The sequence below is a fragment of the Moschus berezovskii genome, chromosome 13, assembly GCF_049115385.1.
Source record: "Moschus berezovskii isolate FMDL1 chromosome 13, NW_MosBer_1.0, whole genome shotgun sequence".
Lineage (NCBI taxonomy): Eukaryota > Metazoa > Chordata > Mammalia > Artiodactyla > Moschidae > Moschus > Moschus berezovskii.
This window is the reverse complement of record NC_142472.1, coordinates 8,151,655-8,166,094: the sequence shown is the minus strand read 5'-3', so window position 1 is coordinate 8,166,094 and position 14,440 is coordinate 8,151,655. Positions and strand designations below refer to the sequence as shown.

Below are 14,440 nucleotides of genomic sequence, written 5' to 3'. Positions count from 1 at the left end.
GCCTTGACTAGACGGACCTTTGTTGACAAAGTAATGTCTCTGCTTTCTAATATGTACACATGTATATTATATATCTATACACATTTATGTACAGTCAAACCTCATTTTTCAGACTTCATATTTGCGAAATTGCCTGCTCGCTACAATTTATTTCTTGGCTCAGAATCTGTCCTCACAGTGGTGTCTCTGTAGTCATCTGCAGACGTGCAGAATGACCAAAAACTTGAGTGACCACACTGTTCCCAGCTGAGGTTGAGCAGGAGACACTCCGCCTTCTTGGTTCCTCTCCCCAGCAGAGGTAACCAGAGGGTGGAAACTGCTCCAGCGTAGACCAGGAAGCTCCAGCTCTGAGGCCATCAGATGGGGCTGGAATCCCAACCCCAGCACCTGTTCATGGGGCCGTGCAAACACCCTTGAACTCACACTCGTGTCTGTACTTCCTCTCCAGTGTCACAGCTCTTACTCCACGCTCTGACTTCTTTGTAATTTCCCGGGCTGACAGTGAAGAACCTTCCACTATGTTCAGTGTATTTACACATTGGCTTATTCTCTGTTTGTAACCACCTCCTGGCCTCCCTGGCTGCCTCCTTGGACGGCTGTCTTCCTTGGCCCCAGCCCCCAGCCCTGAGAGCCCCAGGCCCTCTGTCTTGAGTGTGTCCTCAGACCCAGCCTCCTCCCCCTAAAGTGGAGGAAGGGAATTAATCCATAAATGCTTTTTAAAGAGAAGAAGAAACATCAAGAGGAGGGAAGGGACGCGGAAGACAAAGAGCTGTCTCTCCTAGCTTTCTCCAGTCACAGCTTTCTAAGTCACAGCTTTTTTCTCTGCTGTGTTCATAGTGAAACAGCATGAAAACGTTTTCAGCAACCTCCATAATTGTTTACATACCCTGATAGTTCTTTTTAAATTTTAAAACAATATTAAACTTAGAGAACATTTTTGTATAAAGCAGATGTGTAAGTACTGAAAGCTCAGTTCCTAATTTCAAAGACAGTGCCAGTATATCTAGTTAAAGAGGCTTATTTTGAAGTTACAGACACTTATTACTAAATCTATTTAATAAGAATATACTATGGTTATGTGTTTTCTGTTACTTTTAAGTCTTTCCTTAAAACACTTTTCAGGATTCTTTGGAAAACTCTCTGTTTCAGGATAACTTTAATGTCTCACTTGTAGAAAAATGACCTCATTATTTTGGTACAGGAAGTTTCATTGAAGTGCAGAGTATAAATAGCAGTGATGAACTTCAAGCCGAGTCACCGGAAGTTTCCAGACCTCCCTCTGGACAAGGTGAGGAGGAACTGACAGGAACTGAGAAGGAAGAATCCACCGGTGGCTCCGAGGGCCTCCCGAGAGCGATTTCTGAGACTGAGGCCATGGCTGTTGAGCGACACGAAGAGACTGAGAAAGATGCAGACGGTTCGCTCAATGAGTGGCAGGACATCGATCTGGTAATAACGTGACATCGTGCTTTCACTCATTGCTAAGGAAGCCAAGTTAAGTAGCATTTGAGTTTCCCAGGAGTTGCGGGTTGGATCCTAACTAGCTGCTCATACGCATATTCTTGCGCCTCCTGAGGGCTCCTTTCTCGCTGGGTTGCCTGCTGGGATAGTGTCCGTTCGCCGTGTGAGGTAGTGAGGGAACTCTAAAGGTTTTACAGACTTGCTCAGAAACCCAAGTGGAAAGCTTCCTAAGGAGAAACTGCTTATTGGTAACTTTAGTCAGACTAAATGCAGACTTTTTATAACCAGTGAACTTAACTGGGTTATTAGTATGATTATCTACAAATGAAATTATTTTACAGGATGAGCTGGAAGCTCTGGAGAGCAACCTCTTAACCCAGCAGAATTCACTGAAAGCTCAAAAACAGCAGCAAGAGCGGGTGGCCGCTACTGTGACAGGGCAGATGTTCTTGGAAAGCCAGGTAGGTGTACAGCTGGGGCCTCCTTAAACAACACCTGCCATGTCTCTGCTGAATCAGACCCCCCGAGGGAATGTGCACGGAATGACACGTTTCAGCACGGCCCCCACTTCTGGGGGGAGGCCAGGTCCCGCTCCTCAGCAGGGTTCATGGAGCGTCTGTCTCTTCAGGAACTGCTCCGCCTGTTCGGCATCCCCTACATCGAGGCTCCCATGGAAGCAGAGGCTCAGTGCGCCATCCTGGATCTGACCGACCAGACTTCCGGAACCATCACCGACGACAGCGATATTTGGCTGTTTGGAGCACGGCACGTCTACAAAAACTTCTTCAATAAAAACAAGTTTGTAGAATATTACCAGTATGTGGACTTTCACAACCAGTTAGGTAAGACTTAAGAGTACCGTTGCTTTTTGACATTTACCTTAGGAATTTATAGTATGAATTCTTTCTTTCCAAGGGACTAGTTGGTGTATTGATCGAAATGGTAGGGGGAGACCCGATTCGATCCCTGGGCTGGAAAGATCCCCTGGAGAAGGAAATGGCAACCCACTCCAGTGTTCTTGCCTGGAATATGCCATGAACAGAGGAACCTGGAGGGCTACAGTCCATGGACTTGCAAAGAGTTGGACACGACTGAGTGGCTAACACTTTCATATACATGTTTTCGTATGATGGTCTTTTGCTTCTGTAGAATAGGATCTTATTGCTTTATTTTAGTTGCACTGGGTCTTGGGGCGGGGAGCGGGGGCGGGCTGCTGTTCACTGCGGCGCATGGGCTTCTCGTTGCGGCCACTTCTCTTACTGCTGAGCACAGGCTGTATGTGCAGCGTGTGAGGTCTTCCCAGACGGGGTCAAACCCATGCCCCCTGCACTGGCAGGCAGGTTCTTATCCACCATACGGCCGGGGGTCCAGGATAGGACTTTAGATTCAGAATGGAGAATTAAAGCCCTTGTCCTGTTTACATGTTTTCTGCAGGTTCAGTCATCAGACTTGGTTACACTCGATTAGTACCTGCACTCTCCAGAGTAAGCCGGAGGTGGCAGAGAGGGAAGGCAGGTGCAAGTCACTCCTGCCGGAATCATGAGCCTCAGGGTCCTGTATTATTTCTGGCAGTGATCCCTCATCTTTCCATTCCTTCAGCAAGTACACACTGAGTGATTCCTATATGCTAGTTGTTCTTGGCATTGGGAAGTGGGGAAACAGCAGCGAATAAAACAGTCCAGGAGGAGACACAGATGATAAAAAACACATAAATCATAATTTGACAGCGGTGTGAGCCAAATAGAAAAATAAAGCCACAAAAGAGAGACGAGCGTGTCCTGCAGTCACAGGAAGTGTGTGTCCTTTGTGGTCAAACAAGGCTTTACTAATCATACCTTTGTGGCTGGAGCTAAAGGAGAGAGGAAGCAGGAGCTACAGGTACCTTGGGGTGAGCATGTCAGACAGAGGGGCTGGCATGTGCAAAGGCCCTGAGGCAGAAAGAAGCCTGCCTGGCGTGTTCTGGAGAAGCATGGAGGTGGTTTCGGGCTGAATTTTGTCTCCCCAGAATTCATGCATATAGAGTGGACTTGCCTTGAATGAGGAGGCGGAACGGTAAAGTGAAGACAGTGAAGATCGGGACCTGACTGTGTTGTTTCTGAGATGCCCCTGTGACATCCTGGTGGACACTTGATTGTGTGTGGCTGTGGTTCAGAGGAGAGGTCTCGGGGAGAGAGCTGCACTTGGGGGTCACAGGTTATGGGGCATTGAAAACTGTGAGGATGGATGAAACTTTAAAAATCCTAACTCAATGTCATCTACGAAAAAGAATCCTATTTCAAATAATGAAACAGATATCTTTGGACATTGGATGAGAATATACACACGTATATTAACGCCAAGGTCCGTCTAGTCAAGGCTATGGTTTTTCCCGTGGTCATGTATGGATGTGAGAGTTGGACTGTGAAGAACGCTGATCGCCGAAGAATCGATGCTTTTGAACTGTGGTGTTGGAGAAGACTCTTGAGAGTCCCTTATACTGCAAGGAGATCCAACCAGTCCATTCTAAAGGAGATCAATCCTGGATGTTCATTGGAGGGACTGATGCTAAAGCTGAAACTGCAATACTTTGGCCACCTCATGCGATGAGTTGACTCACTGGAAAAGACTCTGATGCTGGGAAAGGTTGGGGGCGGGAGGAGAAGGGGACGACAGAGAATGAGATGGCTGGATGGCATCACCGACTCTGTGGACATGAGTTTGAGTGTACTCCGGGAGTTGGTGATGGACAGGGAGGCCTGGCGTGCTGTGATTCATGGGGTCGCGGAGAGTCAGACGCGACTGAGCGACTGAACTGAACTGATATTATCGTTATAAGAAAATAGTTATAAATCTTATGTAATAAATGTTTATAAAACAAAATATGTAAAAATACGTAATAATTTTTACTCTTATAGGATTGGACCGGAACAAATTAATAAATTTGGCCTATTTGCTTGGAAGTGATTATACAGAAGGAATACCAACCGTGGGTTGTGTTACCGCCATGGAAATTCTCAACGAATTCCCTGGACACGGCCTGGAACCACTCCAAAAATTCTCGTAAGTCCTTTCTTCATTTCTTTAGTTCAGGTGTTTATATATAAACACCCAAATTAAACAGGACTATTAGTTACATCATGAGCTGTCACAGATCATTCTTCATTGGGAAAGTAGGAGGAGGTAACAGTTGAGGTTCTAAAGTTTGTTTTCCCTTTTCTCGAGTTTGAGGAAATCAGAGAAAATTCTGTTTAGATTATATTTTTTATCTGAGCTAACGGATACGGCCAGTCCTGTAGGATTTCCTGGGAGTGTGGAAGTTACCATTTCATTCCTTCACATATTTTTTGAGTAGCCATTATGTACCAGACTGTGTGCTGGGCTGGAATAGGAAGACAGCTGAGTCACAGACTGTGTGCTTAGGAGCTGCCGCACGCTGGGGCCAAGGGAAGTGTGCGTGTACTGGTACTTCTGTGTCTGAGTGTGCCGAGGGAGATCGGCCAGACCAGGGAGCGGGAATATATGTCTTAGCTCGTCAGTGGCAGATAGAAGAGGGCATGGAAAGGGTGAAGAGCAGAACGACAGAGTGTCGCCTTGCTTTCTTCTCTGCTTTCCCTTCTACCCAGACCCTGATCAATCACTCCCCACTAAAGCAGAGCTACTCCGAGTCTACAGGCTGAATTCAGCCCAGCTGTGTTTGGTTTGACCTACACAGTTTGTTCTTCTTTCATTTGGAGTTGGCTACCAACATTGAAATTGGGGGAGATTTCACAGAAAATTTTGGAGGAAGGGAAATGAGACCTGAAAGTGCTGAGTCCAGATTCCCAAATAGTCCCAAAACACAGAAGAGCAATTCCACTCCATCGGGTTGGTCAGGGCACAAACCCTTCAGTTTTATAGCACAGTCACTGCTGCTCCCTGTTGTCCCCGTGGAGCTCAGCTGGTGGGCAGGTCATCATGGCCGTCTTTCATGTTTGTGTTAAGTGCCTGGGCCGCTTGCGTTAAGGAGGGGTGATCCATTTGGTTTGAGGAGTTTGCTTTGCTGCTCTTCCTAGTGGCAGTCATGATTACCGTGTCGAAGATGAAAATTGTCAGGCCAGTAGGGGAGACATAGAGGTATTCTCCCATTGCCCTCTTGGGACAGTATTACAGAACTAAAGAAGATAGATCTTTTGTTCTTTTTCCTTTTTGCGTTTTGATCCTGCACAAAGACTGCAGTTGGTCTTTCTTAGCACTAGAGGGCGCTGCTGCCTTGGTGAGGGGCCGGACTGGTGGAGACCAAGTCTGTCAGTTCCTAGGACTCAGTATTGAAGCAGTGATTGTGAGTTTTTTAGGTTCCATTGAATGGATATATTAGAAAGGGTTATATTTACGTTTTTTAACTTTCATGCTATTTATTTATCCTAACTATATAAAATTTTCTGGCTGTTGGCTGCGTTACAAACTACCTTAAGTCTCAGTGACTTCACGCAGCAGTAGTCACAGGTTTTGCTCATGAATCCTTGGTTTGATCAGGCTGCATGGGGATGTCTTGCCTGGTTCCAGGTGTGTCGGGGGCGCCTGAGCTGGGCTGGGGGGCCACTGGAGATGACCTGCCCCTAGCTGGCAAGTGGAGCTTTCAGCAGAGGTCAGCCAGCAGTATGGACCGGGGGCCTAGATCCTCTCCATTGAACCCCCTCACAGCATGTCGGCAGCTCTCAAGGCAAACAGTCTAAGAGACAGAAAGTGGAGACTGCAGTCTCTGAAGGCCCGGCAGAGTCACTTCCGTGGCCACAGAGCCCGCCTGGCTCAAGGGGAGGAACATGGAGCCCTGCTTCTTGTTAGGCGGAGGGGCCAACATGGGCTCTAACCCACCACAGTGATTTGTACTCACAGTGGAAAAATTGAATAAGGAATAAAACATAAAGAAAATTAGTAGCTGTATCCTCACTTAGGACATTGCCTAGCACAGGATAAAAGAATAGCTGTTAGTGTTTTTATTATTGTAAATACTCCAATGTACTTTTTCTCTGTTTCTCCACATATATGTATTTTTCCCAGCATCAGGATCATATTTGACGTAGAGTTGTATGCTGCATTTTAAAGATTTGACAGTCTTCATGGTGTTTTTACATTTTGTTAAATATTTTTGGGTTCCGTATTGTAGTTGACTTGAAGTAAATAATACAGATACATTACTTCAACTTGGGCTTTCCTGGTGGCTCAGCTGGTAAAGAATCTGCCTGCCAAGGATGGAGATGCAAGAGAGGCAGGTTTGAACCCTGGGTTGGGAAGATCCCCTGGAAAAGGAAATGGTGACCCACTCCAGTATTCCTGCCTGGAAAATTCCATGGATAGAGGAGCCTGGTGGGCTCAGATCATGGGACTGCAGAGTCAGACACGACCACTATAGTGCACGCATGCACACAGATTATTTCATTTTACCACTTGGTAAAGAGACAGAGGAGTTGTGACTAAACTTTAAGTTTAGCTCTTTGTCAGCGGTGCATCAGCTACAAGGTCTCACTGCTTCATGAAGACTGGTTTCCTTTGCCTTGTAGAGAGTGGTGGCACGAAGCCCAGGAGAATAAGAAGATAAGGCCAAATCCATATGACACCAAAGTGAAAAAAAAGTTGCGCAAGTTGCAACTCACGCCTGGCTTCCCTAACCCGGCTGTGGCGGACGCTTACCTCAAGCCTGTGGTGGACGAGTCCAGGGGGTCATTTCTGTGGGGCAAACCCGACCTCGACAAGATCAGAGAGTATCCTTTCCCTTCCTCAGACACAGGGACTATCAAGGCGAATGTGTGTGTTGGTTTAACACCTACGAAACATGAACTTGGATCACTTTTTTGTTAATGTTGCTTTAGCTAAGATGCTCCTTTCCATTCCTTTCTCTCCGTAATTTTTTTTTGTGGTAAAATGCACATAACATAAAACGTTACCGTTTTAACCGTCTTAAGTGTTCAGCGATGATGACATACTTTCATTATTGTGTAACCGTCATCACCGTTCACCCCCATATTCTTCTTCTCATCTTCTGAAACTAAAACTCTGCACCTATTAAACACGAGCCCACCCGTCACCCTCCCGCCCCTGGCCGCCGCCATCTGCTTTCTCTCTTTGTGACTTTGACCACTGCATGTATGTTCGTCACGCGAGTTGCACCATACTGTGTAGATCTCTTCGAGACTGGCTTATCTCACTTAGCATAATATCCTCAAGGTTCATCTAATTGTAGAGTGCGGCAGACTCCCCTTCCTTTTTAAGGCTGGTTCTGCTCCATCACATGTAATATCACATTCTGCTTATCCAGTTATCTATCAATGGACACTTGGGCCCTTCCATGTTCTAGTTATTGTGAATCATCTCTTTAGTTTTAAGGAGGATAAGCAATCATATTTTAAGTGTTTAGTCTGAAAGAATAGAAAAGATGATTAGGTTTGTTCTTTTTATTACTGTTCTTTTCTGCCTATTTAAATAATCACTTGGATAGATATTTTAAAGTTTGCAATAGTATTAATCTCACTACATCTTTTTCTCTCAAAGAAATATATGTGATATCAGAAATTTGTTTTTATCCTAGATTAGCCTTTTTTTCACAGTCTTGGGTGTCCTAAAATGAGTGTTGGATATCTTTTATCTTAGAGGATATTTATAAGAACATACTGCCATTATGTTGGAGTAATTTGTTATCTTCTTTTACCATTTTAATCTTTATAAATATGAAAATCTTTGGAGATACGGGAAGTGGAGTCAAGGGTGGGTTGTGTGGACCTTTTTACTTATCACTTGTAAATATCTCTAAAAACAGTGTAAGTCTTAACTGCCTGCATATTTTGTCAGCGGTATTTTGGCTGGAACAGGACGAAGACAGATGAATCTCTGTTTCCTGTATTAAAGCAACTGAATGTCCATCAGGTAATTGTGACAGCTCTTAGAATAAAGTTAGGAAGGCTGTGATGGCCAGCTGTTAAAGACCTGTTACTTTTACTTTGTGGGGCTTCCCTGGTGGCTCAGATAGTAAGGAATCTGCCTGCAATGCAGGGGACCTGGGTTCGATCCCTAGGTCAGGAAGATCCCCTGGTGAGGAGAATGGTTACCCATTCCAGCATTCTTGCCTGGAGAATGCCATGGACAGAGGAGCCTGGCAGGCTACAGTCCATGGGGTCGCAAAGAGTCAGACATGACTAAGCGACTGTAAAACAAGGCCTCCGTATGGCCCTCAGTTCCCTTGGGTAGGTAACAACATCTCGTTTTATCCATGAGTGTGTTCCTGCCCACACAGGAACCTCCTCTCACCCCAGAGACAACCTCACAAAATGTACATACAGGTAAATCATTCTGCAGGATTCAGACCAAATCCTGCAAGATACATGTTCAGAGTAGATCCTTTTCAGTTAGGTTGGGTTAATCTTGAAAAAAAGAAAACACAAAGCTGAAGTAGACCACCTTTCCAGAAAGTTTCATGTTGTTTGTTTGATGACTTTTTGTACTGGATACCTTGTATGGCCACCAAGGAATGCTAGTTGGCTTAGTAACTGATTACCACTTAATTTCAGATAAATTTTGTTGTAATACTGTTCTCCCTTTTCATTATAGTAGTTAATATAAGTTTATTTCTCCGAATTAGTGAAAAAAATGAATCAAAATTACTTGTTGTTTGCTTCCTCCAACATAGAGGTTAACATTTAGGTCTGTTTTCTCTTATCTTCCCCCTCCTTCCTACATATATTTGTTACCAGACATAATTGCAATTTGATATAAATAATCCCCCCCATTCACTGGTTAGGGTAAGTATTTTTTTGTGTGTGTGTTTTACATAGCTTTCATTTTAAATGACCAGATTACATCGTTTCATCAAAGAGATTTGACTTACTTGGTTCACTTCCCATAGTGGACCTTGAATTTTCAGGTTTTCGTATGTAATGCTGTGACGGACATCAGCCATATGACTTTTCTCAAACAGCTGTTTTTAAGGAATGACTTCCTGAAAGTGGGGTTTTAGAACAAAAGTCAAGACTATTTCTTCCGACTCCTAATATATAATACTGTGAAGTTGCTTCCTAAAGGTATCGTGATGACAGTGTTTTTAAAAGGAAAGAGTAGAATTTAGAAACAGACTCCATGATATCGTGTTGCTATAAAAGAAGACGATTTTGTCCCTGAAAAATATTTAACTCTCTTTGAATGCTGACAAAGGGATTTCTTACTTGATATGTCGGCAGAAGGATTAGTTGACAGAAGTGATACTTTCAAGTGTGATCTTGAAAGTAGAATTTACTGCCAGCATTCCTTAGGGAGAGATGAACTTTTTGTTTTAGAATTCTCTTCCCTTTAAAAAAAATTATTTATTTTTAATTGGAGGATAATTGCTTTACAATGTTATGTTGGGTTTTTGCCATACATCAATATGAATCAGCCATAGGCTTACCCTTTTGAGAAAGGATGTATTAGTATTTTCTGAAAGAGTCATCCAGTGCCACTAATAATAAGGTGGAATTCTTTGATTTGCTTTGTAAAGTTTACTTCCTTGTCTGATCGATTATTATTTCATTTTTTTAGACACAGCTCCGAATTGATTCTTTCTTTAGATTAGCCCAACAGGAGAGACAGGAGGCTAAGGGTATTAAGAGTCAGAGACTTAACAGAGCTGTGACATGTATGCTGAGAAAAGAAAGAGAAGAAGCAGCCAGTGAAATAGAAGCAGCTTCTGTTGCCATGGAGAAAGAGTCTGAGTTCCTTGATGAGGCGAAAGGAAGAACCCAGAAGAGAGGCACAGCAAATAGATGGCAGGAGCCATGCAGCCCGAAAAGAAAGAGGCTTTCGGGGTCTAAAGGAGCGAAGGAAAGTGGTGGGTTTTTGGGGGAGGCCTACCTCTCGCAGTCGTCCGAGGCCTCTTCAAGTGAGGATGCGGAGTACTTGCCTGCGATGGGCGTGCACAGGGCGAAAGCACCCGGGGGGTCCAGAGCCCGCGCGTCACACGCACAGAGCACAGCACCGCCTGCTTCACGGGGGGACGGCGGGACCACGAGCAGCTCCAGCGACGACAGCGATGGAGGGAGGGCGAAGCCCGTGCTGGTGACTGCCAGGCCTGTGTTTGGCAAGAAGAAGGGGAGACGGAGAAGCGCGAGAGGAAGGAAGTGGAAAACCTAAGGACCCGTGCAGTCTCTGTAACTGGGTACAGCCTGACGTTTTGTGATGAATTTGTTGTGGAGAAATATTAAAATTCAAAGTATTTGCACAATCTTTTGTTGTGTGGCTTTTAAGAATATGGACGTTAAGCTGGACAATTACTTATTTTCTTTAATATGTTACCTTTTTCTAGCGTTTTCCACTTCATTGACTATTTCTTTGTATCTACAGGCCTCATCTGTTCGAGTTTCTAGTCTTCTGCAGTGTCGATGCTTTCCAGCATTAGGAAGGGAGAAGGGGTTTCTGTTGATTGGTACTTACCCTCAGTGTATGTTCCCTCTGACTTTCCAACCTAGATGAGGATAGAATATATTTACTGTTATATCCATTTCATTTATGTAAGCATTTGCCTCAGTCATGTGACTGTTTGCCACCCTGGACTGTAGCCCGCCAGGCCCCCACATCCGTGGGATTCTCTAGGCAAGAATACTGGAGTGTGTTGCCATGCCCTCCTCCAGGGGATCTTCCCAACCCAGGGGTGGAACCTGCGTCTCTTATGTCTCTTGCATTAGGAGGTGGGTTCTTTACCACTAGCACCACCTGGGAAACCTCTTATATAAGTATTTTTATGTTTATATTTGCATTCATTTATGTTTACATTCCAGTGCAGCTTCTCAAATACTTGGACTGTAGCTGCTGCCTTTTTTTGCTCATTATTTCTTTCTTCCTAATTTGAAATACATCTTCTGCTTCAGCCTTCTCTAAAAGCTTTCTTCTAAAATCAACACTGACTTCCACATAGACAGAATATAATCTTTTCTTCTTTTGTGTGTGATTTTTTTAATTAAAGGATAATTGCTTTACAGAATTTTGTTGTTTTCTGGCAAACCTCAACGTGACTGAGCCATATACATATATCTCCTCCCTTTTGAACCTCCCTCCCAGCTCCCTCCCCATCCCACCCCTCTAGGTTGACACGGAGCCCCTATTTGAGTTTCCTGAGCCATACAGCAAATTCCCATTGCCTATCTCTTTTACAGACAGTAATGTAAGCTTCCATGTTACTCTCTCCAGACATCCCGCCCTCTCCTCCCCCTCCCTGCGTCCATAAGTCTGTGCTCTATGTCTGCTTCTCCACTGCTGCCCTGTAAATAAATTCTTCAGAAGCATTCTTCTAGATTCCAAAATAAAATCTTTCCTTAATGCTTCTTTTCTCTGGAGATATTTTAAATAGAACAGTTTGGGGGAAGGGTTGGGAAGAGGGACGTTAACTTTTTCACGTTATTCTCTCATTTCTCCAAGCTACTTAAAATTGAGAGCTTTCTGCATATGTGTTTGTAGGTAGAATAGCAGTAGTTTTGCTAAAATGTAATTTTGTTGCCTTGATAACTTATATTTGTCCTGCACTGCAGTAGCTGGAGTGAAGGCTAAGCTGCTATAACCAAGACATGTTCCTATACTGTGTGAACCACTGTTTCCCTGGTGGCTCAGATGGTAAAAGAATCTGCCTGCAATGCAGGAGACCCAGGTTCGATCCCTGGGTTGGGAAGACTCCCTGAAGAAGGAAATGGCAACCCACTCCAGTATTCTTGCCTGGAGAATCCCATGGACTGAGGAGCCTGCTGGGCTACGGTCCATGGGGTCTCAATAGAGTTGGACACAACTGAGCGACAAACACCTGTACTTTCAAGTAAGCTGAGACACCACCTCTTCCTCAGCAGCCAGGCCAGTCTAGGCTGGTGAGGCAGGTGAGAACCCGTCTCATGCAGGGTCCAGGTTCAGCCATCCCCTGGGTACTGTACTGCTTCAGCTGTCTATGCCGGTCATGGCTGTAGCTGCAGTTAAACCTCCTCAAAGAGGAAAGAACCATAGTCCTGGGTGAGCAGGATGTCTTATGTTAAAGGTGACTAGAAAAATCACTTCCCGTTCCCATCCTGTTGAATTAAACTGACCATATTCTTCAGTGTATACTCGACATACTCAGAAATGTAACCTTTACCTGGGCTGTGTGTCTAGAAGGAGGAAAAATGGGTATTCAGAACCGTTAGTAGACGACTTAAAATATGTTCATAGAACACCTGTTGACTCAGTCCATATGCTAATTAAGATGTGTGCATGCTTAGTTTGCACTTGACTGTTTGTGACCCCATGGACTGTAGCCCATCAGGCTCCTCTGTCCATGGGATTCTCCCAGCAAGAATACTGGAATGGGTTGCCATTTCCTTCTCCAGGGGATCTTCCCGACCCAGGGATTGAACCCATGTCTCCTGCGTCTCCTGTATTGGCAGGCAGGTTCTTTACTACTGAGCCCTTGGGAAGCCCCATACCAATAAAGATAGAAGTCTGGGGAAAAAAAAAAGACACTAAAAACCAAACACCATTATTATCTTATGCCATAAGTACAGTATTTACTGGACAATTTGAGATTATATCCTTTTTTCCCTCTAAACCCTGTGACCAAGGTAGATCCTTTATAAGGGAAGAAACAAGTCTCAAGATGTTATTATAACTGACTTTACCAAATTCACCTATCTAATAGGAAAATATTGTGACCTGAACCCAAATCTTCTAATTCAGAATTCAGGGTGCTCTTTAGTATAAAAAAAGGTTACCCATTTAAGACAAACAGCAGCATAGCAAATTTATCATTTTTCAAAGCAAGTTGGGATACTTGTAACTTATTTAGCGTGGTGACCATCCTATACTTTTTCTGTAAATTTATATTTTAACTTTTCTTTAGCTTTCTCTACATTTGCTGTTAAACCCACTATAGAGCTTTTTATTTCATTTATTCTATTTGATTCATTTTTATAGATTTAAGTTCTCTGGTGTAATTCTTTTTGCCTGATTTTTGTAATATCTTAATCACAGTTACTTTAAAGTCTGTGTCAAACAATTCTGGTATCTAGGTTACCTGTGGGTTTGTTGTCTGTTTCTTGGTATGACTAGTAAACTTTGAGTGAATGCTGGACATTTTGTATAAAGACTTGTAGATGTTGTGAGTCCTCCTCTGGAGAGGATTCCAGAAGGTATTCTGGTGGGAAGCAGAGGGAAGGTCACCTTACTTGAACCAGGACTCAGTGGATTCAGGGCTGGTTTGCAGTTGGTCAGACTCCATCTCCTAGTTTTCCTCCATCCCTAGAAAGTAGTTTTCCACAGGTACCAAGTGGGATGCTTCTTCATTTGAATTTTGTTGTTTTTAGCCACATTATGCTTGGAAAAGTAGCCTCTTGCCCTAAACATCTTCCTAAGCAAATAATCTTGAGTGAAGAGTCAGTGCTGTGTTGCTATAAGCTACTTAGAGCTGGACGCAGAAGTCTCTACTTCTTTTCTCTGAAACAGTTCAATATAATCAAAATAATCACTGTCATCGTGTCTGTTCAGATGATTTAGACATTCTGCCTGTCTAAACTGAGGTTCCTTGATCTTTTAAATAACTTGTGGGAATGGAGTATTACCCTGCCATGAAAAGGAACACATTTGAGTCAGTTCTAATGAGGTGGGTGAACCTAGAGCCTATTATACAGCGTGAAGTGCGTCAGAAAGAGAAAGATAAATATTGTGTACTAGCACATACGTATGGAATCTAGATGATACTGATGAGTTTATTTGCAAGGCAGCAATGGAGAAACAGACAGAGAACAGACTTAGGGACGCAGAGAGAGGGGAGGAGAGGGTGCGAGGTATCAAGAGAGGAACATGGAAACTCACATTCCCACCTGTAAGACAGCCAACGGGAATTTGCTGTATGTCTCAGGGAACTCAGACAGGCACTCTGTATCAACCTAGGGTGGGATGGGGTGGGAAATGGGAGGGAGGTTCAAGAGGGAGGGGACGTATGTACACCTGTGGCTGATTCATGTTGAGGTTTGACAGAAAACAATTCTGT

General features: G+C 44.0%; 1 protein-coding gene across 2 annotated transcripts in view; it reads left to right on the top strand.

The window, feature by feature from the left end:
- ERCC5 (ERCC excision repair 5, endonuclease) overlaps positions 1-10,663 on the top strand; it is a 29,774-nt gene extending 19,111 nt beyond the window's left edge. The window contains exons 9-15 of one of the 2 annotated variants that reach the window (XM_055426650.2): positions 1,202-1,449; positions 1,803-1,922; positions 2,090-2,303; positions 4,356-4,500; positions 6,978-7,178; positions 8,253-8,337; positions 9,982-10,663. In XM_055426650.2, the coding sequence (XP_055282625.2) occupies positions 1,202-1,449; positions 1,803-1,922; positions 2,090-2,303; positions 4,356-4,500; positions 6,978-7,178; positions 8,253-8,337; positions 9,982-10,572 (1,604 nt within the window). In that variant the 3' untranslated portion in view covers positions 10,573-10,663. The remainder of the gene's footprint in view (positions 1-1,201; positions 1,450-1,802; positions 1,923-2,089; positions 2,304-4,355; positions 4,501-6,977; positions 7,179-8,252; positions 8,338-9,981) is intronic. The other variant, XM_055426651.2, reaches the window with a different exon arrangement.
- The last annotated feature ends 3,777 nt before the right edge of the window (positions 10,664-14,440 follow it).